The sequence below is a fragment of the Grammomys surdaster genome, unplaced genomic scaffold (genome assembly GCF_004785775.1).
Source record: "Grammomys surdaster isolate TR1022 unplaced genomic scaffold, NIH_TR_1.0 343, whole genome shotgun sequence".
Lineage (NCBI taxonomy): Eukaryota > Metazoa > Chordata > Mammalia > Rodentia > Muridae > Grammomys > Grammomys surdaster.
Genome location: NW_021604762.1, coordinates 2,612,327 through 2,639,245, shown reverse-complemented (window position 1 = coordinate 2,639,245; position 26,919 = coordinate 2,612,327). Strand labels below are relative to the sequence as shown.

Genomic DNA, 26,919 nt, shown 5'->3' with positions numbered 1-26,919 from the left:
CTTCCTTCCTTCCTTCCTTCCTTCCTTCCTTCCTTCCTTCCTTCCTTCCTTCCTTCCTTCCTTCCTTTCTTTTTTATTGTTTTTCGAGACAGGGTTTCTCTTATAGCCCGGGCTGTCCTGGAACTCACTCTGTAGACCAGGCTGGCCTCAAAACTCAGAAATCCGCATGCCTCTGCCTCCCAAGTGCTGGGATTAAAGGCGTGTGCCACCACTGCCCGGCTGGAGTGGCCTTTCTACATCTGTTAGAGTATCTAGTAAGGTCTCCTAAGTCTACCAATGAGAAGCCTCTCAGTACTGATACTTTTCAAAGCTGCAGTGGAGTGGCCAGAGGTTGACATCAAAGAGCTAAAGGCCGAAGCCAGGGCGATAACGTAGACCAACTATTGGGACATAAGTGCTGCATCTAAGCAGAGGAGTGAAACAAGGCTTGGGAGGTGCCTCCTGAAGCTAAGCTTAAGAGGTAGCTTTGAACTTTGCAAATCCTCCTCCAGACACAGGAAACAGGAGGGAAGAGCCTCTATCTACAGGTCAACTCCTAGAGTTGCCATACATCCAGTTTGGTCTGCAATTTGGAATGACCATATAGCCTGTGTAACCTAACACATGTCACACAGTCTGGAGACTGCAAAGTCCAATATCAAGGAGCCTGCCAACACAACATCTGGTTTGCAGATGTATATCTTTTTTGTTGTATCTTTGTTATAACATGAAAATGAGCAGAAGGTCTCCAATCCTTCCCTCCTCCATCCTAATCTCTCTCCTGAGGCTTTCCCAGATGGTTAGCTCCAAAGGCTCTGCATCTTACTTAATATCACAATGGAGATTTAGGTGTCACCACCTGGATTTAGGGGGAGAAGGGCAAACATTTAGTGCATGGTGAAAGCACAATGAGGTAGGTCTGTTATGGTGTTCTGGATAGTGTGTGTCTCATAAATGCCTTTTTAAAACTCCAGGATGTGACCTTATTTGGAAATAGAATCTTCCAGAACCCTGGAAGCTCCATTAGCTAGAAACAGTAAGGAATGTTTCTTGCAAAGGGTCTGAGGCCCTGTCAGTTCTGAAACCATATGTGCGTGTGCGTGTGTGTGTGTGTGTGTGTATTCTAATGCCTGCATGCTTGCAGAAAGCCACAGACCTATGTTTTTCTACATTTACTGTTGATTTCTTAGCAAGTGAAGGGTTGGGATTGACAGAAGAACTAGGATGAATGAAAAGCAAGCCATAAATAGGGAGAATATTTCTAAAATAAAATGACTTGTATCTAATGTTTAAAAAAAAGCGGTATCAAAAGCAAATAAACCCACACCTTCACTTTTTAGACAAATAGAAACCACATCCCTGCTAACAAGAACAGCTACGGTCAACACCTGGAGCTCTCCCTAATTCACACCAGTCTGGCAGAGGCCTAGCAATCATACACTTGGGCATTGTACACCCCAACCAAACCAAACCAAAAAGAAAACAAACAACTAAACTCAATTCAATTCATACAGATGCTTATATGGAAATGTTCTTAGAAATGCTGTACATTATGCATAAACCACATGTCAGTCTGTGAACAACAGGTAAACAAACTGTGATATATTCCATACAATGGGCTGTCATTAAGTAATGAAAATAAAGAAGATATTCAGGACTACAGATGGAAGTTAAAAGCACTTGTACTAAGTAGAAACCAGAGGCATAAGGCTACATATTATATAATGCTGTCTACACAAAACTCTAGACAAGGTAAAGCCAGAGTAACAGACAACAGATCAGTCATGACAGGGCCCAGTGGAGAAACTGTGCAGAGAGGCCTGGAAGAGAACTTTGGGAGTGATATATTTTGACTGTTCTATATTTTGACTAAGGGATTAAGTATTAAGTTACACAAAGCTGTGTAGTTATCAGAAACACAACTGTAATTGAATACATTTTATAACTGTAAATTCTAACTCTGCATATTAGGTTTTAATGCTTCTTGGGCCCCTGAGGTAGCTCAGCAAGTAGAGTCATGTACTGATGACCTTAATTGCATTCCCTGATCCCACAAGGTGGCAGAAGAGAACCAACTAGAGACTTGCCCTTCTGACCACCACAGAAGCAACATGGCACAAGCAGGTGCGTGAAGATACATTGCATTGGGATGTTGGGGAGCTGGGGGTGGAGGGTGCAGGGAGACCTTCTAAATTATTTGTCCTGAAAACATTTAAGTAATTTAACAAATGTGTTATATCTGCAATATGCTAAAAAGAGCTTTATAATAGGGACTTGGAGAGTTGCCAAATCAAAACATTAGAAAACAAAGTATCTTTGAAATCCAGCATCCATTCCCATTTAGTTACTATGTTTAAGGATTTCCCTATGCTAGGATTCTCTGCTCACTCATGAAAATGGACACCATCAAGCTCACAAGCCAAGCCTCGTCTTTTCATTTCCTGTCTGGTGTACAGTACCTTTTCCTAGTTATGTCGTACGTAACCTAACAGTTTAAAACTAATTTCTTCAAGGATTTTCAGGGTCATAAGTGTGTTTTCTTGATAGTATCTAGAAAGAATAACATTGAATCAACACAATTTTGAAGCAATTGCAGGTCACTCAATTATAAGTGACAAAAACAAAAGAAAATCCCAAGAATAAAACTGAGGACAGTAAGGGCCAGTGCGTCTGCAGATGGATGGTTTAGAATCAGATCATTCTCATTTATTACATTACCACATTATTTGGCCTTCCTGTTTACCAAAATAGTCAAATACATAACCATAATCAAAACTTCCTGTGAAGCTCAGCCATTATTACAATGACAGTGTGTTTTTACCTGCTTAACCCTCCACTGCCATGCTCTCGTATGTCTTTTGTCAACTCAATAATGCTGCCCCTCCCCAACAGCTCCGTTATGACATTAACCTTGACTGCCAACTTGATGGAACATGTCTGTGAGGGATTTTCTGGATTAGATTAGCTGAGACGGGAGGACCCAGCCTAAGTGTGGGTGGCACCATCCCATGGTTGGGGGCCCGAGACTGGACGTGAGCTCTGCAGCAGCATTCATGTCTGGTTTCCTGACTGCAGATGCAACGTGACCAACTTCCTCAAGTTTCTGTTGCCATGACTTCTCCACCATGATAGACTTGTGAAATAAATAAATAAATAAATAAATAAATAAATAAATAAAATAAATTCTTCCTTTCTTAGGCTTTGTAAGGTTATTTGTCACAGTAATACAACAAATAACAAATGCACTCTTTGATCCTCGTAACTTGCTTATCACCTTTTATAACTTCTCTCATCTCCTCCTCCAGACAGTTTTATCTCCTTTCTAGCTATCATTCATTTCTTTGGTTACTACAGAGCTATATTTCTAGAGCTGTACACCAATGACCTTCAATCTCCACTGTAGTGAGCCAATCATTACCAAATAAGCCTGAGGCCTCATCATTTGTGGTGGTAAGAGTGAGAATATCCCCCCATAGGCTGAGGCATTGGAAAACTTGGTACTCAACTGGTGGCACTGTTGGGGGTGGGACAGAGAGGTTAGGAAGTGCAGTCTTACTAAAGAGGTATGTCACTAAGAGTGAGCTCTGAGAGGTTACACCATTGACCAGCATGTAGTTCACTCTGCTTCATGCCTGTGGTAAAAGATGTGACTGTTCAGCTCCTTCCTCCTGAGGCCATGCCTGCCACATGTTGCCATGCTTATCCATAATGACGAACTCTTAACCTCGAGAACTGAAAGCCATAATAAGTTCTTTCTCTGTAAGATGCCTTGGGCATGGTATTTTATCATAGCAATAGAAGAGCAGCCTACCACTCTAGCATGACTCTTTATCAGTGACTGTCATAGAGCTACACCCATGGACTCCCTTTGGCCTTGTGTGCTTACACCTAGCCACACAGCTCTCTTCAAGCCACTCTGGCATCTCCTCTGTGGACTGCTGGGTGATTTCTGAGCATCATATGCCCTGGGCTTGCCTCCTCTTCTCCATCCCTGGGTGACCTCAATACCAAATATGTGTTTCTGACTTCCAAACTTGTAACTCCAGCTGGTCTTTCATTTTTAGACTCATATATTTGACCACTAATTTTACATCATCTTAGATGTCTAATAAGTATCTCAAATCAATGTGACCTAAACTCAACTTCAACCCAGTCTTTCTGCTAAAACCTGTTTTCCTCATCGATCCCAGAGTCATCCTTGTCATCCTCAGATATCCAAAACCCAACTGAATATCCTATTGATTCTACTTCAAAATATAATCCCAAAGCCGCCACTTCCTACCTCCCCTATTTTCCTCACTATCTGTCTCATCTGGATCATGGAGAACACCTCTATAAATGGTTTGTTAGCTTACTATAGCACCCAGAGGAACGCTTTCAGAATGTTAACCACACACATGTTCTGCCAAACCCTTACTCTTCTGTCCAGCAGCTACCCATCTCACTGAGTAGGCCCCTGAGGCTTCAGAAGCCCTGTGCTGTCTATGAGCTTTTACCATTTGTTCCCATTGCCTACTGCCCAATACCCTGCTCTGCTCTAGCCACAATGAGCACCAGGTTCTTTGTTGCACATTCAAGTAGTATGCTGTCTGTTCTATCAGAGAGGCCGTGGCCCCTCCCTACTGAAATGGTAGGTTTCCTAATCCCTTGGCACATACTGCCATTGATACACTGCCGATTTACTTATTCCATCTTCTTCTTCTGCTAAATGTAAGCATAACAACGGCAGAAATTTCCCAGTGATTTCAGGAAATTATGGAATCAGCATCCCAAAATGCAGATATGGACAGACTGAGCTAAGCCTCTCTGGGGATAACCTCTGCTTGAGTCAGCCTGAGAGCAATCTTCTCTAACAGCCTGAAGTGGAAAGGGACAGTAAGACTCAGCTGGACAGTGACTGAGATTAACAATCCTGCACACCAGAAGAGAGAAGGTCAGAGCAGTTGGTATTTCTCCTGCCCTATCTGCACAACCACTGCTGCATTGCCCTGCAGCTGTTGCTGTTCTTCATGAGCTGTCAGCTGCCCTGCAATGATAAGATTCCACACTATACGGTGGGACATCAAGGTCACAAGTATGGTGTTATAGAAACTAAACTAAAAGTACCAGGGTTTCCACACAGTGCCAGAAGGTCCTCAAGTTTACAGAGCTAAATGAGTGTGATAGGTCCCTCTGCCTTCTCTATCCCCTGGATGACAATTGTTTTAGCCATGGTATATTCAGCAATGCTAAGCGCATAATGCTATTTTTAAGCATTTTCTTATTATTTTCTGAAATTCTAGAATACAATCCTCTATGCTTTGTATATCAGTTCCTTCTGACAACAAAAGAAACTTCATTAAGTATTCTGGAAAGCAGCCTCTCTATTCAGATTTTATCATAGGAGCATGTGTTTCCTAATTAATTCCCAAGGATATCTTTAAATAGAATCATTAACCTCCTTACAGCATTTTTCATCTCTACTGTGCTATTTTTCCCCCTTTCTATCTGTAAGAACATGGGGCCCCCCACTAGGTAGGAAAATAATCTCACAGAGCATTTTCATCAGAGCAGACACATTCTCCGAGTGCTGTAACTGCTGCCTTAAGATGACATTCTTGTTCTGACTTTGCTCCTTCCCCTAAGTTAGAGACCCTCTTCTATCAGCTAAGGTGCCTGTCAACCACCTTCTCCGTTGACTCGACCAAGGTATGCTCCTTCCTGCTGGGCAGCTTCCAGCTTCTAAAACTTTACCAGGCCTTTGAGGAATTCTAATTTGGCCTGTGCTCTCTCAGCTTCCTACACTCATAAAAGTGTCTTCTTTCTCTGTCTAGTCCCTGTCCTAACTTGGGTTTCTAGCATGGCAGCTTTCAGAAAACAGCTCCTAAGGGCAGAAAATGAGGGGGGGGGGGGACGGAGGGGCTCTCAGGTTCCCAACAACATGTTCACTATGGTGCACAGCTGGAAATGGGGCCTGAGAAGGTAAAAGGACGCCAGGGTGCCTCTCCATTCCCTCTCCTGGTATTCCTTTCACTCTCTGCTAACAGGATGAACACAGGTACATGCTTTCTGCCCTCCCTCCCTCCTCTTTCTATCTCTCCCTCCCTCTCCCTCTCTCTCTCCTCTCCCCACCTCCCACACTTATTCTGTCCCTGAGGCTTCCTGAAGCTGCAGCTTACAGTTTAGACCAAGCATTTGGTTTACTTACAATGGCCTTCCTTGGTACAGAATTGGATTTTTTCCCCGAAGCAAATCAGAACAAATGTTGTAGCTTCATATTAGTTTACTTAAGTTTATTCCTATTCATGCAGCAATACAAACTAAAAGAACCAGGAACAAAAAGGCTAGACAAGAGGTCAGAACAACAAAGACTGAACTAACTAAAGCTTAAGAGCAGTCAATGAGACCAGACTTAAAGTAGGAAGAAACACTGGGGGATTATGGTGCAGAGAGAAGTTAAAGGATCCCACCAATTAAATGTAACACCCACCTAACAGCACTGACAGAAGAAAGGTGGAAGTGTGGACAGGGTAAGGAAGCCATAATGACTAAGTCAAGCAGCTTTAAAGAAAAGGCTAGGACAATGCTTCAAGGTTTAGTGCTTAACCAAACCCCCACCAAGTTATGTTCGTGTCCACAGAGACCTTTGATTCAGGGTATATAGCTACAGCTACATTGCACTTGGTAAAAAACAGAAGCACATGAAATGTGTAGGACCACCTTGTTGAAATGACTCTCAAACCGGACTTTAGGCTCCAACATGATACAGAACGGGATCAGAATGTTGTACTCAATGGCAGCCTGTTCTAGCAATTATAGTACTCCCGATTAGCAGTGTGACATTACACCTAGACTACTAAGACAAGAGCTTAAATATCCCAGAGACCTGTGAATGTAAGGTCAGTCGTCTAGTGTTAACAGTTCCCCTACACTTGATTCATACGTGAATAAATCATATTAAATTAAATCAGCCTGTACTTGAGGAACTACCTTCATCAGAAAGAGACTTAATGAAAAGCTTTAGCTTAGATGAATACTCTAATTATTATTACAAGCTAATATTTGTCCACAGAAAAGGAATTTGTTTCAGGATTAGTCAAAGACCAGGAGAAGCCAGAGGCACTAATTCAATAATAGAATGCCTAATTAAATGATAATAGATCCTAATTATAATGTATTGCTTTTCCCTGTACATGATTGATTGAGCACATAGCATTTCACACAGTTCATTAAAGAAACCTAAATAAAATGCAATTACTAAAACTAAAGGAGGAAAGATAAAGAGAATTGGTAAATTTATGCTTTCTCTTTTACAATATGGAGAAAGTCAAGAGGAATAGGAAGTTTAAAGATTGAGAAAAATAATTCTACAGAGTGAGCTACGTTCCAAAAGTGCATATAGAAACTATGCTTGTGTTTCCTTCCTCAACGGCGTATTGCCCTCATATGCTCACAATTAAGTCCAAAAATCTCATGCACTTGTCAGAGAACGGATGAGACGTTTATTAAATGCTCACTAAATCACGGTTATGATGATAAGCTTAAGTGCCTAGTTAGTTGAAATTACCAAGACAGATTCAAAGATACGCAAGCAATCCCATGCCTGTTGAAAGTTTGTAATCCAGTTGAAATACAAGATACAAACATGGGAAGAGATATGTAACAACACAGGAAATGAATAAAAATACAAAATGTTAAGAGAAGAGAAGAGAAGAGATTGTGATAGGCAATAAGTGCCCTGAGTTCAGAGGGGATAACTTGGAATTGTCCAAACTGTCCTGGATAGAAGATGCCAGAACAAGTTCCTGAGACTGAGAGGACATGGGGCTCCAATGGCTACAGAGAAACAAACAAACATCAGATGTCTCAAGAGGAAAAAAGAAGGAACAGCAAAGCAACAGAATAAAATCAAAGCCAGGCTCACAGGTATATGAGAACTTAATATACAGAAAATAAAGGTGACATCACAAAGCAAGGTAGAATAATAAACTGCTTAGTGTGTAGCCCGGGGAAATGAAAGAAGATGCAGACCAAACAAGAGATGAAGGGCTCAAGATGAGTAAGAATGCGGCTACATGATTAACAGAAGAAAGTGAAGGCCAAGGGGCACTTGGGAAAGGAAGATTTTCCTTCAAACAAAATTTTAAGAACAGAAACCGCAAAGCAAAGATTATCACTATGATTATATTAAGTGAGCATGGTTGCCAGGCTGATAACTCAGCACCAGGCAGCCTCGGGCAGGAGGGTAGGGATTCAAGGTCTGCCTGAGCCAAAGAGACCCTGTGTTTAAACATGCAAGCAAACTTGCTCAGTAACTACACAATAAAACCACGGTTGTGATATCTAAAAATTTAAAACACATGTACACAGAAAAACCTAGTTAGTACAAATGAACAGGTCACACAATCACCTCATTAGAAACACCAAAGACACAAACAGGCAGTTCAATGAAAAGAACCCACAAAATAGCAGACACACAAAAATCCTTTTTAATCAGACAACTGGAAATGGAAGCCACAAGTTTCCATCTTAAACCTGCTCAAGTGGCAAGAAACACAAAGCAAGATAATAGCAAAGGCTTGCAGGAGTGTGGGCCAGGCTCAGAGAGCAGTAGGAGCTTAAAAAACAAAACAAAAAAAAAAACAAAAAACAAAAAACAACAAAAAACAAAACAAAACAAAAAACAAAAAAACCATCCAAGCTGGAGGGAGTGTGGAGCAAGTCACACAGAGCCAGCCAGTACCTCCAGCTAACCAATCTACTCTTGGGCAGCACCCCTAGGAAGTTCTCAGCACATGAAAGAACTAATAAGGCCATTCATGTGCTGATGGGTGTGGGGGATAGAGGCTTCTTGGATGGATCTTATCTTTAGCAGCTTAAGTAAATGAGACATGTAGAAGGGGTATACCAGACAGAAGGCATGCTCCTTCTTAACAGAAGCCAGGAGAATGAACATGCTTTTAAAAACAAAATGCCATCAAGAAAAAGAAGGGAATCACAATCCTATTTGTGTAAGTAAATAAAAAAAAAATACAGGACCATATAGGCAAACATGAAGTTTACAAGAACACAAGCAAGATAAATACTTACTTAGTAGAAAGATTTGCATATGGAAGACGAAAGAAACAATATAGGAAAAGGGTCTATCAAGAAACAACTGCACAAGTGGCCACAACTATGCTAGTGATGGTGAAGCTCCAGAAACCAAGGACTATGGAGAGCTCTGTCCCCTGAAACTGAGGTAGTAACTTAGTAGTAGTATTTTTAAGAGAAGACAGGAAGAAGGAAGTTCATATTAGATAGTATCTGACTTTGTGAAACAATATCTAAAATCAATATTCAATGCACTTAATGGAGACATAGGGAAGATCAGACAGGAGGTAAGAGGTTGAGCAGAAGCATGCACCTGAACACTACTAGCCAGAAGACAGTGAGTCACCAAGGGAAGTGCATCTGCTCTCAAGCAGCCATTAAGGAGAGCAACATAGGTGGTGCTCAGAGCTGTGAGGAATGGTTTTTACACAGAAGACCAGAGGAGAGAAAGCCAAGCAGCTCAGAAGGCTAGCCAGAAAACGTAAGTGTCATAGATGGAAGACAATGGAAAACATGTGAAATGTGCAAGAACCCCAGGCCAAAGCCTTGCTAGAAGGCCTCTGTCTGTACTTTCCAGGGTGTAACTATTCTAATTATTTTGAGGGTGAGCTGGGGCAGCCTTAGCTTCCTCCATGAGAGCATCGAAAGTCTGCTGGTTAAAGTTTTCAGTTAACTTTCCTTTTGTGGGCGATCAGTCAGAACTCAAGATGTGGGGTGAGTAAAATATAAACTTGATATTGGTTCCTTTTCAAAACCAGAGGAAGGTGGAGGGGGCGCTCTGAAGACTATGAGAATTATGCTCTTCATTTGTCTACCAGACACTGAATTCACTTGGGCCTCAGTTCACTGCTACTGCCTCTGAATCTTCCTTTACAAGAGCAGCTTAGGGCTGCAGGGGGGACGGAAACATGCTTTATTCTTAGAATGGGTAATTGTGTTCAAGATGAGGAAAATAGCTTTCTGGATTCTTTTAAATTAATTCTGAAAGTCTGAAATTGGCTTACATATCTATTTTATATATTTCAACACATTTTAAGCACTAAAGCAATTTCTAAAAATAGCAGTTAAGAGAAAAGAAACCTAGAGAAATTAACTAAAAACACAGCATGCAAATTAGTCTGCCTTAGAATACATCTGCATATACTGTCTTGCAGTGGTATATTTTACAAAGGGAATTAAAGCCATGAAATTAACATTTTAATGAAACAGACACACTTTTGACGTCAAGACAGCTGCATGCAGGTGGCCAAATGAGATGAAATGGAGTTTATACCTTCAACTAGTCTAAGCTGGGGCAATTTGGAGATTATGATTGAATTTCAATTAGAAAATACTGCTGTGTACAAACACCGTTAGGCTAGTAAGGAGTTCTTGCGAACCTTGGCACTATAAATGCTTAATTTAACACACACACACACACAGCGCCTGATTTTTTTTTCCTAAGGCACTCTCTCAAACCCAGGGGAATGACTCTGGAAACACTGCAGGCTTTACCTCAATAGCTCCTTTAACTATTAGAGGTCTACGTGTAAGGGGACAGCCAAATGGTGAGGACCTCGGAAGGGACTGAGGGCCTTCCACCTGTGGGGACACTGCAAGGACACAGGGTAGGCAGCACTTGGGGAAGAACCCTTCTTCTTACCCGAGGGAGCTGCACACTTCAGTCTGCCTCTCGTGCCCTGGCTCCTACTCTTTGGTTTGTCTAAAACGTGTGTGATGTTCTTCAGGTGGCCAAGACCAGGTCAGTGAGGCACAGCCCAGGGGTCACTTGTACCTGTGCTGAGGGAGCTTGTGCACTATGATTTTTTTTTTTTTACTTTTTCTTTGAAATAATGAATTTCTCAGAATACTAGGAGACATGAAGGGTTTATGAAATTCAAGTTTCATAAAGATCCATTCATTTGTCCTCGATAGCACAGTTACACGGCTGTAAAAGAAAGCCGTGACTGCACAGTCTAAAATGTTTACTCATTGGCTCTTTACGAAAGACTTGAGAGCAGCTGTCTCCTTTTTAGCCTTTTCTCTGAAGCCACTGCTCTCTAGAGCAGAGGAGATTTACAGGTTATTTGGATTCCTGTCTGACCCTGTCCCTTCCAAGATGCCAAAGCATAGAATAGGAGGTTGAAAAGTCATAGTATAGTAACCCAGAAAGGACAATCACTTCCTAGCTAACCAGAAAGCCCCCCGGTACATGTGCTTCTGCTACTTCAGGGAGGAGAAAAGACCCACATCCCTCACAGTCCCAATCCCCAATTCTTTACACATTAAACAGCTACGGACATATTCGCAGCAGACGTGAACAGCACTTACACTTCTTTTCTGTCCCACTAATCATTTTTCAGAAGGTAAACTTAAGCTCACTTTTCTCTTTGCCGAATTTTCTAGAGACCTGTCAAGTGTTCATACCCAAATGATATGCTAAAGGTACAAATCTCTTTTCATTTATTCAAACATCAGCTAGCTTATCAGTTTCATCTTGGAGAAATACTCCTTGGATCCTTCCACTCTCTACTGAATCAGGACCAGAGCTAGGCATCTGTTATCTTGGCTTTTTCCTGTCTCCAGCCTAAGAACTGCTCCCTGTAAGATACTCTTGCTCTCTAATGAGCCTCTTTGCTGTTCCCTCCGTTCCTCTGTTGGACTACACAGCAGCATCTCACTAAGAACGACTAAGGATTATAATAAACCTAGGGTAGCTTGAATGCTTAAATGCTGCTTCCTCCCAACTTGCTGGAGAATTTGGCTCTGTTCATGATGAACCCACTTTGTTAGAAATTAAAGAACTAGTAGTACCTGGAGCATTCTGACACCTCCCTAATGTCTGCTTTTCTAGACACTTGCTATTTCCATGCACAGAAGCTTTGAGCTTTGCTGCTGAAGCACGTGGCGCACGCCTTTAATCCCAGTCAATGTTTTGCTTTGATTGCCTCACCACCTCCATAATGGTGTTCTCTCTAAGCAACTTGGTATTGAAAAGCAGCCCAGAAATATTACAACAGCTCTCAGCATGTAGCAATATATAATATTTCCAATAGCAATATAATAATGTCTCCAATAGTTGGACAGTGACAGTATGCAACATTTTAACATAACAGCCCAAATTTAGGCTCTCTTTTAGGAAAGAACACAGACCTATCATTTGAAAAGCCCTTCATATAAACATTACCTTGATTTGAATAAACTCAACATATATTAATATATTTATTAAATTCAAAGTAGCTGGGCACTGAAGGATGCTGGTAAGGAAGAAGGAGAAAGGTGCACTGCACTGGAAACCAGAGGAAATGTTCTACCATACTCACCTTGGCTGGTAGTTGTATGCTGGCTTATTAGCACTTACCTTTTAAAACTATGCTACACGGCACCTTTAAGTGTCTAAGTGATTTGCATATGTGATCAGCCACCATCAGTCACCTGTGTGCTGAATACGTTTTCGCATCCTGAAACTTTTACTGAGCTTTGAACAGTGAGACACCAGATGATGTGTCAAGTTTCCATCCCAAAGTAAAGGCATTCTGCTTTTGCATCCCACTCCTTCCAGGTAAGAACCGGTCTCATCTCTCCTGAAATATTATTAGGCTCAATTTCACGCATGGGTGGGGAATAATTAGGTCTCCCGCCTCTTGGTAGGGCAAGTCAAAGCTTTTATTCTATTTTACTCAACACTTTTTAAACACACAGTGATTTTCCTCTGCCACCCACAAAAGTACTTTCAATGAAGGAATAATGAAGCTACTAGCTTACGCCGACATTGAAAGAAACCCATTAAAAATGCTGGTTAAGGGTATTTTAAGATCAATGATAGAAGTTTAAACCAAGTATGTTTTGTGATGATTTCAAGTTTCATCTTCCCCCACAAACGTGCTGAATCACAAGTTTATGTGGGGTGAAGTATGCAAAAAAAAAAAAAAAATCCAGATTAGAGAAATGGCTCAGCAGTTGAAAGCATTTGCTGTTCTTGCACAGGGTGTGGGTTCAGTTTCCAGCACCTATGTAGCTGCTCACAACTTCCTGTAACTCTAGTACAAAGGGTCCAATGTCCTCTTCTGGACTCCGCAGGCTACTGCACATGTGTTACATGTAAACTCGGGTAGGTGCAAGTAGATACATGTAGTAAGAACTTTGGTTTCTTTAAAAACTCAGTTATATTATGTGAATATGTTTTTGTTTTAATCCCGGGTGTAGGATATGGGGCTGCTTCAGTTTGTCCACAGTCATTAACTATGGTTGTCTCGAACCCTAAGAGGGAAGTAATTTTTACAAGCTACAGAGAGTTTAACTCTGGGAACTCTGGAGAAGATATAAATGGGAGAGTCCCAAGAGGGCCTGTGGTGTCTGCCGGTTGCTGGTTTGCTATTGCTGAGTTTCTGGATATTCTGACAATGATGAAGATTGGACATGTCTCTAGGTACCTGATACCCCTAAAAAGGTCTATGTCCCCCTTTCCTTCTAGTCTTCTCTCCCACCTAGTTGTGGAGCTGGAAGGGATTAGGGTGGAACAGAGTTAGACGGCAGGTAGAGGTAGCTAAACAAATACTCCAACATGTACACATAAAAATAGAAATAACAATTAAAATAAACTCAAACAGCTTCAGGCAAAGCTGGTTCCAAAAGTCCTCTCAAGATAAACTATGAGAGTAGAAGATTATTTAAGTGAAATCCAGTGTGCCAGCAAAACCACATGAAGGCTGATGTTCTCTGGCTCATGGGAAACTGTAACTACCATTTTTCTTTCAAAGCAATAATATCCTAAAGTAAAACTTAAAGTAGTCATCTAAATGTAAAAGTATGAATCACACCTTAGTGTCCCTTACCAGGGACACTTCACACATGGGTGAAGAGCAAGGAGGATGTTGGCCTATCACTAAGGATCTGTCAAAGGCATGAGACAGGATTAAAAAGACAAATGTTAAGCATAGAGAGAGTAACTATGAAATTTCTGAATAAAGTCCACCCTCACTGGACACAGCAGCAGCACTTGCAATATGCACTTGGCAGACTAAGGTGGGCAACACTGAGCCCCAACTTGGACTACAAAGCCCACCTCAAAGTAAATATAAGCTTGTACAAGTAGTTACACTTCCCTATGCTTTGCTTCTGAGATAATACCTGTTTGGGCATACATTTTTGTAAAAGAAACCTGGACTATTTGGAGGTGATTATTCTAACTTAATGGTCCAAGGTCTTCAACATTTACCTCATTGTTCTCAGTCACCCTGAAATGCTTTAGCTCAGGCATTTAACCCAGAGTTTAAGAGTAAATGTCTACTGCTTCATCAACCAAGTATCTGTTACAGCTACAAGATTTACTTTGGCAGTAATCTGCACAGTTTGGGGGATTTTCTCCAACAGAGTCAAAGACAACGCAGGTCTAAAAAAGGAAGGCCACTGTTCAGGGTTCTATCTCAGCCACGTGTGTTCTACTCAGGGCAATGTGGCTAAGTTGCTGAGCATACTGGCAAGGGTACAGTTGAAAGGATGGAATACAGAATACAAGTAGAATGGGAAACAAGAATGATAAATGAAAAGAAAAATGATATATATATGTAGATATATATATCTACACATATACATTTTAAATTCAAATGGATAAATCAGAGGTGGGGTAAAAATAAATACCGTAACATGGTGAATGAGGTTTCATTCATGGTTTGAATGAGGATAGCCCCCATACAGCTCATGTATTTGAGTGTTGGCTCCCACTGATGGACTGCTTGGGAAGGATTAGAAGGTATGGCATTGTTGGAATAGGTGTTATCACTCAAGTTTCAAAAGCCCACACCAGGCCTAGTACAATCTCTCTGCTCTGTTCTCTTTCCCTCCCTCCCTCCGTCTCTCCTTCCTTCTCTCTTGTCTGAGTCATAGTGTCTCTTCATAACAACAGAACAGTAACCACAATTAACTAATTAATTAGTTAGCTAATATATATCTCTGGCTTGTAGGCATTATGGCATCAATATCCATTTGGAGGAGCCAGTGTACATGCTGCATATGAACTAAGTAGCTCAAATAGTCTGTAAAGATAAATAGTGGACTGCATTATTGCAAGAGTATTACTGATGGCTAAAAGAACAATGAGATAAATTGAATACCTTAAGCCATTACGTTAAGATAATCACCTACAAATATACTTCACTCTGTTGAGCAAGGGATGTTATCTATCTGAATGCAATAATATTTTCCAAGTTGATATTCAAGGGTTATTAACCTAGTAAAGAATTCTGACAAACTTCCTAGTGCTCTTTCATGCAACTTGATTATAGTAGGTTTGTTATTTTCAGTCAGCTTTTATTAAACAAGTTAGCACTGCTGCCCTATGTGTGCAGCTGGGCTGGGTGGGTAGGTAAAAAGAAGAAGAAAAGCATTGAGGTGACAGCAGAGTTGAAGACAGACCTATGATTCTTGTCCCAAAGGTCTTCATATACAATAGTTAACAGGTACATAACTTGAGTGGCTCAGCTGTTGAAGACCAGAAGTGACTCCACAACAGCAGCCAAAGCACTAAAGGAACTAGTGAGGAAAGTCCTCAAGATCTAAACGGGGCTGCAGATGTGGGTCTGTAGGGAAAAGTACCCACAGAAAAAAAGACACTGGAGTACACATCTGTAATCCCAGCACTCCTACAGGGATAGAGATACGGGAAGTGGAGACAGAAGAATTGCCTAGTACCTTTGTGGGCCATCTAGCCTGGAGAATATAGCACAGAAATAGAAACAAGCGCAGCCCTACCTCAAAAAGGCAGAAAAGGAAAGGACAGACAGACAGATAGACAGACACAGACAGACAGACAGACAGACAGACACAGACACACACACACACACACACACACACACAGGCCATATTTTAAAAAAAAAGCAGAAATTCCATTTGATCAAGAAACTTTGCTACTGGATTACAATGGAATCTTAAATCAAAATAGCAAGAGACACCTCTGTGTTTACATTTATAGAATCACCATTCACAATAACCAAGTTGTGGGGTCTATCTAGGTACCCATCAATGGGTAAAGAAAATGTTATCAATCAAATTTTATCATCCCCCAAAAGAATGAATTATGTCATCAATAAAAAAAAGGATGAAAATGAAGACTATTGTATTTAAAACAAACCAGATCCAGAAAGACAAATACTGTATCATAGGTTTCTCTTTCATGTAGAGTGTGTGTGTGTTGGGGGGGGGGGAGTTTGAGAAGAAGAAAGAGACCATTTGGAGAGGAGACAGAAGAGGGTAATGGGGATGCTATAGCTGAATGTCATGCTGAAGGCTAGGGAGATTGCTCAGTGGATGAGTGCTTGCTGTACAAGCATAAAGATCTGAGTTCAAACCCCAAGATCTACATACAAAGTCAGTCACAGTGGCACAAGTGCCTACAGAACCACTATGCTCTCCAAGCCATCTTTAATGCAGTCCTGCCTCTAGTTACCTGAGCCCTTTTCTCTTCATCAGCAAGCTCCCTCACACACACCTCCATTTACACCGTTTCACTACACTCTGCTCTGGCTTCTGGTACTTCAGTCCTATGCACCTTATTCTCTACGGTCACCAAAAATATGGTGATTGTACCAAAAGGATTCTTTCAGAATTTTATGCCCCAGGGTATTTCTGGCTCCTAGAAACCAGTTATCTGAGAAAACATACAGAAAGCATACCCATCGTTTGTGTGTACCCAGTCTTGCAATCAGGCTCATTACTGTTGAAAAGATTAATTCAGATCAAATCAATGCTTACAGATATAAAATACGACCATTTATAGAAAAGATAAGTTTTTTTTTAAATTTCCATCCATTTTGTAAAGAGGTCAATATCGCATTTCTTCAGTGACTCTTGTCTAGCGTCTTTGGAATCAAGATGAACCTACTCTACTACTGTATGTCATCACAGCTCTGGAGAGACCTCACTTGTGGTTCAAAGGAGATGTAAAAATCATGAGGTACAATTACTTTTACTGGGCCTACTTTAAATGGAACATAATTACTGCAGAAATCTGAAAACAAGGCACTATTTTGGGATAATGATGAAGATGACAAAGGCAAAAGCAAGTAGTAAATGCCTAGAATAGTAAGAAGGGGCAATCTAGTCACCTGCCCTGAGTGTCTACAGTCACAGAAGAGTAAGAAGGACAATCTATTCACCAGTCCTGAGAAGCTACAGTCATAGCTGCTACCTTTACAAACGGCATGGCTTCATATCCCTTTAAGTTTCTGTTTTGCTGGAAGTTAAACTTCATGACAACTAAGACTACTTTGATAACTTAGCTCCTTTGACTCTGTAATACTAAAGATCAACCCTGGGCTCCAGTCAGGCCAGGTCTCTACACAGTATCTCTAACTGAGCAACTATGCCCTTCCAAATTTTCCATTCAAACCATCAGAACCCAATTTAACTTCTAATTCCCTAATTTTCTCTCTTACTCTGCTTGTAATAATGGTCCTTCTCTACTCAGTAACACTATCTATGCCTGTGTGCTGAGATGTGTACACGCACTGGGTACACATGCACATAAACAAGTGTAGTGTCAAGGCCTGTGTCTCCCTCAATCAGAATTTTAGCTCCACTTTTTAAAGACAGGGTCTCTTGCTGAGCCTTCACACTCATTAATGGACACATTAATGCTTGACACAAGGCCCAGAGATTCTGTCTTTGCTTCCTGGGTGCTTGTGCCACAGTACTCAGTGTTTCATGTGGGTGCTAGGGAACCAAACTCAGGTCCTTGTGTTTGTACCATTGGATCATACATCATATTTTACACACTGATCACACTATGGTATTTTGTACTATTAGATCATATACTGTTCTTTACACACTGATCATATCATAGCAGTTTATACACTGGTCACACCATGGCACTCTGTATTATTAGATTATACACTTTCTAAATGTGCTCATCACAAATTCTTATGCCAATGCTGTCTCCAGCATACTTTGATCATGTGACCCTAACTACAAGACAGAGGCCTTGTGTTTATTATTCATTAAAAATAAACACAAAATTATATATTTACAAAGACATTAGAATGATGATATAGAAATATAATCAATTCACATTGTATAATATAAATAAGATAGCCTAAGCAGAATGCAAGGGAACAATTTATACATTTGGTGTTCTTTTTTATATGTACACACTACTATTAAGACTTGAAAGTGCTTTAGTATTACTATATAATACTGCAAATCTTGGACTTTTTTAATGCATATGATCGAAAAATGAATGTAGAAAGAGTATTTTTAATAAAAATGAATAAAATCTACAAAGCCAAGAGCTAAAAGAGCTAAACTGCAGCCTTCAATTAAAAAAATTAAAAAGGAAAGAAAGAAAAAGGAAGGAGAAAGGAAGGAAGGGGGGGGGAGGGAGAGAGGGAGAGAGAGAGAGAGGGAGAGGGAGAGGGAGAGGGAGAGGGAGAGGGAGAGAGAGAGAGAGAGAGAGAGAGAGAGAGAGAGAGAGAGATCCAGATTGACAGCAAACAAGATAAACCCCTTTTTTGGACAAACCCAAAAAAGAAGCACAGCAATCAAGATATATACAAAACAAAAAAGCAGTCATATGCTCCTATTAAAATAAATTCTCTGATTTAAGAGTTCAGAGAATTTATTATATTCGGGTCAAAATTTGACCTTTGCTGAGAGCAAACTTTCATATAAAAAAGAAACTCAAGAGTCTTGTTACACACACACACACACACACACACACACACACACACACACACACACGTCACACGTCACACCCTCACCTGCAGCCCTCCCATAAGTCTTGTTCCAGCAATATTCTATGGCCATTTCCATCCAGCTGGCATATGCTAGGTTCCAGTACACCCTCTACTTTGTTTTCTCACTCTTGCCTTCAGAGGGAGAACATGTCAGTGCATGTAACAAGACTTTTATGGTCAGTACACACCCCACAAAGTCATCACACAAAGAAAGGCAGCACTACAAATTTTACTTACAGATGCTTCTTCTTCCACGATTCTGAATTTTAAAATAAACATTTTGTAAGTGTCAGTAATCAGCAATTTCTAGGGTAACAGCCTTAATAGAGACATCCTATCATGATACCAGTATGTGTGAACAGAGAATAGTTTCAAAGGAGTAAAATACATCAAGCATAAAATGTTCACTCATTTCTAACAATGGTAACTCTGTAATAACAAACATTCTGAGGACTTTTGTTGTTGCTATAAACCAGCAGACTTTATATTAGGCCCTCCCTCCATTAGAGTAGGCATTCTTGACATCTGGCTGGTAGTTGAAAAACTGTATCTGATCAAGGACAAAATTTTTCTCCTACTGGAGGCTAATGTTACAGAGTGACACAAAACTGTCCAACTGTCCCTCAGAACTAAAACTCACTGTTAGAAAGTCTAACACTTTCCAGTTAGTTTCTACATTAAGAACCACATTTTAAATGTACAATGCACAATTGTTTGAAACTAACTTTGTGTAATAGAGTGCCAAGTGTAATGAATACGAACTATGAAGATTTTTAAGGAACATTTCTATACAGATTTTTATAATCAAATTCAAGTTCAGTTACAAGTTCAAGTTCAAGAAATATGTTTCTACACTTCTCTTCTGAAAGTATATACACAATGGGAGAGGGCTCACTCTTTTATCCTGTAGTAGAGGAAAAACAAACAAAGGCAGGAACGTGTCTGAAACAGTAGTAATCTTCCGTTCCAGCTCCGGTGGCCCTGCAGACCTCCGTACATCTCACTTCACAACAGAAAAGTCCTGTTGCGTGAGTATCTGCTGGGGTTAAGCTCCAGAATGAAGGTAGCAGTGGTACTACAGTTAGGCTTGTGAGAGACAGCTCTGCTCTGGTGTCCCGGCAGGCGTGACAGCAGCTCTTTAATAAAGAGCAGTGTTCTACTAGACAGAGAACAGAGACTGGAAACAAACTCAGGGAAGGTCCTTAGGAAAAGAAAGAAAAATTACAAATTAAAGTGAAGAACTGTAGAGTTTAATATGGACAGAAGTAACCAGAGGTAAAAGGTGTAAAGGAGAATGGCCAAGTAAGTCAGGACTGGCTCACTGCATGATGGGGCATTTAGAATAGTGAAGTTTTAAAAGTAGACACGGCCACCTTCTTCCATGTCCTTTGTTTCCCACTGGTGGCTCAATAGTTAAGAGCACTGGCTGCTCTTTCTAAAAACCTGGGTTCAATTCGTAGCACCTACACAGTGGCTCACAACCATCTGTAACTCCAGTTCTAGGGGATCTGATGCCCTCTACTGGCCTCCACAGGCATTATTTCTTAAGACAATGCACTAACATTGTTTCTAAACTCTACAGTTCTCAAGCAAATAGGTGTCCGAGAACATTTTCTGAATAAATAAACACATATCTGATTGTCCTAGAGTGGTATATTACTGAGGGCTTCCTTATAGCAGTGTCTGGAGTGGATTACAAACGAGAAATGAGAGCAGGTGAGTCAGAGGCAAGAACAGAGAAAGGGAGAAGCAACAGTGTCCAACACCAACGGGGCACAGAGAACAGACAGGTAGACTGTGGGCGTGTCTGTAAGAGAGGGTCCCAAAACATTCTCAGTGGAACTGAAGATCAAATAAAGATAAAGAGTTTTTCAAAAGCCTTGAAAAAACTTACACACGTTGGTAATTAGGCTAAGGAAACTGCCCGTAAGAAACTAATCATGTGGTATTATTTGTAATGATAGCAAAACTGGAATCTAGTTCAACAGTAGTCTGATAGAGCATATACTAGCAAATTAGAAACATGTTACAAACCATTTATTATAACTTTAAAAATTATTTTAAAACAAGATATATGACTGGATCCTAATGTTTGCTATATGCATATGCTGAAGCAGGAGCCAGACGAGCAAGACTGTCCCTTGGAGCAAATACTTAAGGCTATGGTGATGTCTTCTTTATAACTAATTTCCTACTTGTAATAATAAATGTGCTTTATATAATAAAAACACTTTTATTTTTTTAATAGAAGGAGATGCTATCCTGTAAACATAAAGTTATGATACATATCTGAGACTTAATGGCTAAAACAAGGGAAAAAAATGGGACCTCAATTTGGAAGAATGGGCACTTCCAATATGAAGTGGGGTATAGTTCCAACTGTTTAGATTCTAGAAAAAATACAAAGCAAATGCACAATAACACTCAAGGTACCTGAAGTAAATAATGCAGTAATTCCAAAAAGAAACTAGTGTATAGTATACCAGACATAACTCATAACTGGTGTTAAATTTTAAGGTAAGAATGTTACACACACACACACACACACCACATTCAAGGAACTCAGGGTAAAATATCTGGTTAAGGAGGTTGCAACAAGGAACAATTTTTGTAATATTTATACCAGAAAAACTTATTATACTGATAAGTGTATGAGCTTTAGCATGAAACTAACCTAACTTCAAATTACAATCTTTCTACTAAGCCACATGATCCTAAACAAGCTGCTGAAGGCAGCCTGTCTGTATAGGTATGGCACATGGCTCGGCTGGGAGAATTGAGTGGCACATACCACAGTGGTTTGGGGGCTATGAAGCCAAGAGTGGCAGTTCCAGACTGAGTCAGCAAGCCTGGGCCTGAAGCTAAGTAGCTATGTTTGTAAAAGCATCATGGCTGACTCTACTGAATAAACAAGGGAAGGGAAGGAAAAACAGGTACAACTCAAGGCCTGGAACATGAGGGGCATTTGCTAAATGTTAGAGGGCTGTATCATATAAACTATGTGCCTTCCATCATTTTCCACTAAGGTTGTCATAAACTGTTTTATTAAAAAGATCAAGTCAGGATCTGTCCACAATAAAGTGCTTGGGTTCTTTGTTTTCATTTTTTGTTTTTGCTGCCATTTATTTCAGAATGTTAAATCTCCACATCACTGAGGTGGGCTGTGTGCTCACCCCACTCATTGATCTCTTTAGTGTTGTGCTTATGTACCAAAATCAACAGACAGGATTTGCTCCTTACGACATGACCGTAAAAGAAACCAACTGTTAATCTGCAAAGATATCTGTACTTGTGGAGAAGCAGCACGGAGTTCAGAAAATATTCTTGCAAATGTCAAAGGTCTACTATACAATCACATTTTCAATGTAAGGGGAAAGTCTTGACATATTTATAAGTGGCTTCCAGCAATTAAGAAAAGTGCCATGAAAGGTCAGGGTACATGGTTTTGAATGTCCCAATATTTCAGTTGTTAGTATGCCTGCCTGTCTTCCTTGCCCTCCTTTACAACTGCTCAGAATGGTGGCTGAAATTCCACCCTAGGAGAGGCTCACTGACTAAAATAAATGAGTGTGTGCTGCACAGGGTGGTGACCTATGCTGGCTTGACTCCTTCTCTATACAAAGCCACTATAACAAACAGATTAACTGTAAGCAGGTAGCCATGAATCAAGCCTCAAGTTCAAGAAGCTAAAGGACTTTCACAATGTTGCTGAAGCCGAGCTGCCTATGAATGTACTGCTGTTGCTTACAGTTTTCTCATAGCAAAGGAGGAATACAGTGACCAATACAAGAGTGCCAGACACAGGCCCATCAGGTACCACATATGCATAAAACTTATTGTTACATCAGCAATTCTCTTCCTGATCAAACTGAAGGGCTTTATTCAAGTGTGCTGATCCAGATTACCTGGTGGAAATTTACTTTTTCTTTAGTCGTTAACTCAGTGACACACAGATTCATGGAAAGGCCATATCCTCCATTTCTTCCTAAGCAGAATCTATTCATATGAGCTACATTTAGACAGAAATGTGGACTGGTTTGAAATTTTTAAGAAAATACTGATTTCAAATCTATTAATAATAGATGAGCCAATTTGATGAGTCAATCTATTAATAGACTAATTAAAGTATGGCTACCTGAAGTATCACATCTAAAAATATCATTTTAAACTACTGACTACTACTCTACAAGCTGTCTTCAGCTCCCACAGGCTCAAGTTTGCAAGGAGGTTGCTTGAGCCACACTGGCCCTTTCTTGTGCTTTCTTACCCATGAATGTTTGTTCTTTCTGCCTATCCAGCTCAGTCTCTCCAGTGTTCAAGAGAAACTCAGCCTCTTACAGGAGTCACACACATGAGTATTTCAGTCCCACAGGACTCTCTTAAAGGAACACTTGGTACTATTTAGCAAAATTTCTGCATATTATATGCCATAAAACTTAGCACTTACCATACATGTTAATTCAGACATTTGTTTCAATGTGTATCATTCTTATCTCTAACCATTAAGACTAGAAACTTCCTGAAGATAGTCATATCTCAAATTAGATCATACTCTGAAACAAATGTCTTTCTCTCTTTTTCCGGGTAGTCTAGCCTAATTCAAGTTGTTTCAGTAAGACCCAGAGCTTTCAAATGCGCACACCTGTGCCTCCTCCTGGTGAAAATGATTATTACAACAGCATCAGCTATAACAAAATTACAAGTTACTAGACATTATGATGAATAGTGTTTGAGGACACAGACATTATACATTTTATTATAACGTATAATTTAAAAAATCCATAGTATCTTTCCCCTAGATTGGTAACTAGTTTTGAGATTGGTAACTGGATTATTTCTGTCTTTAAACACACACACAATCACAATCATATATTGGAAGCTTCTGTGATTAGGAGCCTGTATGAATCACCTTTAACAAGCACCTTTGAGTATAACACATAATGCTTTGAAAAACATGCTTGGACAATATTTTGTACTTTCTGGCACTTTTTAAAAGAGTCCACACAACTAATGCTGATGATTTTCATTCAAAGGGTGATTCCAAATCCCCAAAAAAGAAAGACTCTAGCACAATTTTAAACCAAGTACACAGATGGTACAAAGTAAGGCTCTCAGGGCAAACCCTGTTACTGTTAGTGTTACTGTTAGTGGTTACTGTTGCAGAAACAACCTACTTATAAAACGTTACATAATTAGTGTAACATTGCCAAGTGTTCTCAGTCCTGGTAAACAGACTCTAAAGAGAGACATGGGCTCCTTTCCTTGTTATCTCTCCCCTCTAGCTGAATAATGCTTGTTCTGGCTTTATCCTAACTCCTGGTGCTCTGAACTCATGTTTGCCTGCCTGCACTTACTAAGCAATAGATAGCAGCCACACTAAGCTCAGCTACAAGTGAGAATCATGAAAATGATGCTTTATGGTGATTCATGTTAATGTGTGGCTTCTGGAGGTCCACTGGAATACTACTGAAATATTAACTATAACGATCACTTGTTATAACAGTAAGCGTTCTTTTCATATTGTACTGTAAAAGCAGATCTTCAAGGCCTAAAGATCAGAAAGCTGAGCTGGACCTCCTCTTGAGTCTTACATTCCTTTCCCAGAAGAATGCTGTGGACTCAGTGGCCTCTAACCTTCTTTACTGCTGACCCTCGGTGCAGATCTCACTCTCTGTTTACTCGAACCCCCTTCTCCTGCCAAGAGCCCAAATCTGTCCTCAACACTGTGAGTGTGTCTCCCCAGTCCGTGCCTGCTTCTGTTGTCACCTCCCAGCACCCACACCTATCCAAGACCATTACCCTTCCATTGTCCTTTTGCCTTTCTTTCTTTTCAATCCTCTCTTAAAAATCACCCAGCTCACTCATGGTACTAAGGTGTCTTTGTGGCTTGGAGACTAACTACAGTCATACTATAAATGAAGGCGCATATGCTACTCTATCCCACACTATCCAGTAACTGATGGCTTTCTTCCCCTTGCTGTCTGCCCTTGTTCTGTGGGATACATGAGAACTGCTCTGGGGACTTGTAAAGAGGAAGTAAACTTTACATTACAAACACTTAGAACAATGTCCCACACTTGTAAGAACTCAATGTTAGTGGCTTTACTGTTTTAACAAGCATCAACATGGTTCTTCTTTTCAATATAGTATAGAGGTTTCTAGTCCACAATTCTTAATGAAATAAACAGACTTATCATCTGGTTTTCCAACCAAAACCAATGAGATCATCTGAATTTTTCTCCCTTTTTTAATATTGGCTGTGGGAAATCAGTCACCAATCCTGGCAGGGAACAATTAATTACTACTTGTGGGTACTAACTAGTGTTCGAGTATTGACTAGGCAATATACACTTCTCATGTGTGCAGCAAAGTTAACAACCAGGTTGCTAGTACATATTTTCTGGATTTCAGAACACAGAATGTTACAAATATACCCTCATCAACTATAAAACAATCTCTCCATTGTCTTGTCTGTACTTAGGATAATCGTGTAAGTAAAAGATATGTCCCAAAGTCATCTTCCATTAACTAAGAACTACAGTAATGTGCTTGCTTCCCAGTGTCACATATACCTTTAAAGAAATTACTAAATACATACAATGGAAACCACACTGTGGACTGAAAAGAGTAAGTTAGAGAGACTATTACCTAAGAGAGAGGAGACAAAAGTGAGAACACAGGCATACCACCTGAATATCTTCCCGACACTTTCCACAGACACAAAGACAAAGACCTCCACCCTTTATGAGCTTCTACAAACTGACAGCAGAGGCATGCGTTATCCATTGGCAAAGCAAAAAGTCAAGCCCACAGTCCACATCTTAGTAGTTATAATAACAGAAATGACCCAATCTGACCATGGACAAGTTTGGTCTTATGATTCCGATGTGAATCTAGGCTGATAGCAAATATTTCTTCAAAATCTTGGTACTTAGATGTAAAAAGCTCCATTTTAGCAAATTGTAGTTTGTATCTTAAAGCACATCAGACTCTAAAAGAACAGTTATGCCATTTAGGGATAGACACCTTCTCTTACATAAGGTTTCAAGGCCTTTCATGTTAGGCACAGGCAATTTTATGACACGTAGCTTTTAGAAGAGGAAGGTGACTATTTGTCACAGGTCATTGGATTTATATGGCTCACTACATATCAGATCTACATATACAACTCAGCAATTTGTGTCACATTTATTTCAAACCACTCATTTTAAGATCAGTACTTACCTTCTCTTAGACGGTCCACCACGAAAGTAAAGCCGGTGGTTCTTGGGTGTAAGACATACTCATATTTCTGAAGTCCGTTCTTCTCAGCAAAATCATTACTTCTAGCCTTGTTATTTTCTGGAGAAAAAGAATAAACTGTTAGAAGTCATAAGGTAAAAAGAAGATAGTGAGCTAAAGAAGAACATTAAGAATTTCTTGTATAAAAAAATAGCACTTATGACCAGGCATGATGGGCACACCTTCAATCACAGAATTCAGGAGGCAGAGACAGGCAGATCTACAAGAGTTCATGACCAGCTTAGTGTACACAGTGAATTCCAGGCCAGCCACTACATTGTGAGACCCTGCCTGCTTTTCTGTTGTTACACAGTATACAAAGACGGTGCAAACATTCCAAGCATGTGTATGAGTGCTTTGCCTGCATGTCTGTGTGACAGTGTGCAGTGTCCAAGGAGGCCAGAAGAAGGCATCAGATCCTCTGGAACTGAAGCTACAGATGGGTGTAAGCAGTCATATGAGTGCTAGGCACCAAATCAGGTCCTCTATAAGAGTATCAAATGCTCTTAACCACTGGGCTATTTCTCCATCCCCACAAGGCAAACATTTGAGATAATCCCTTATAAATACCTGAATCTGTAGGTAGGTAGATATGTAAATTTATGTTATGAATAAGCCTGAATATGTTTCCTTAAACTTATATCCCAAACTTTAAAATTACTTAGAAGGCTTTTAAAAAACTGATATGAATGAAAATTGTGACACAGAAACACAATCTAATAAGCTAAAGTTTTCATCAAAGATCATCTTTATGTGAGGATGTTCAAAAGGCTACGGTGTCTACCACGTGCAAGGCCTTAGGTTCAATCTCAAGCAGCAGTAATAACCATAAAATCCTGAAATAATAAAAATTTAAATGTAATAAAAAATACTAATAAAA

The 26,919-nt window shown here is 40.2% G+C and overlaps 1 protein-coding gene across 5 annotated transcripts in view; it reads right to left on the bottom strand.

Annotated features, from left to right (window-relative positions):
• The window catches only part of Lclat1 (lysocardiolipin acyltransferase 1), a 146,907-nt gene that overhangs the window by 10,783 nt on the left and 109,205 nt on the right, over positions 1-26,919 (bottom strand). For all 5 annotated transcript variants that reach the window (XM_028779004.1, XM_028779009.1, XM_028779003.1 and 2 more), the window contains exon 5: positions 25,983-26,099. In XM_028779004.1, coding sequence (XP_028634837.1) covers positions 25,983-26,099 — 117 coding nt within the window. The remainder of the gene's footprint in view (positions 1-25,982; positions 26,100-26,919) is intronic.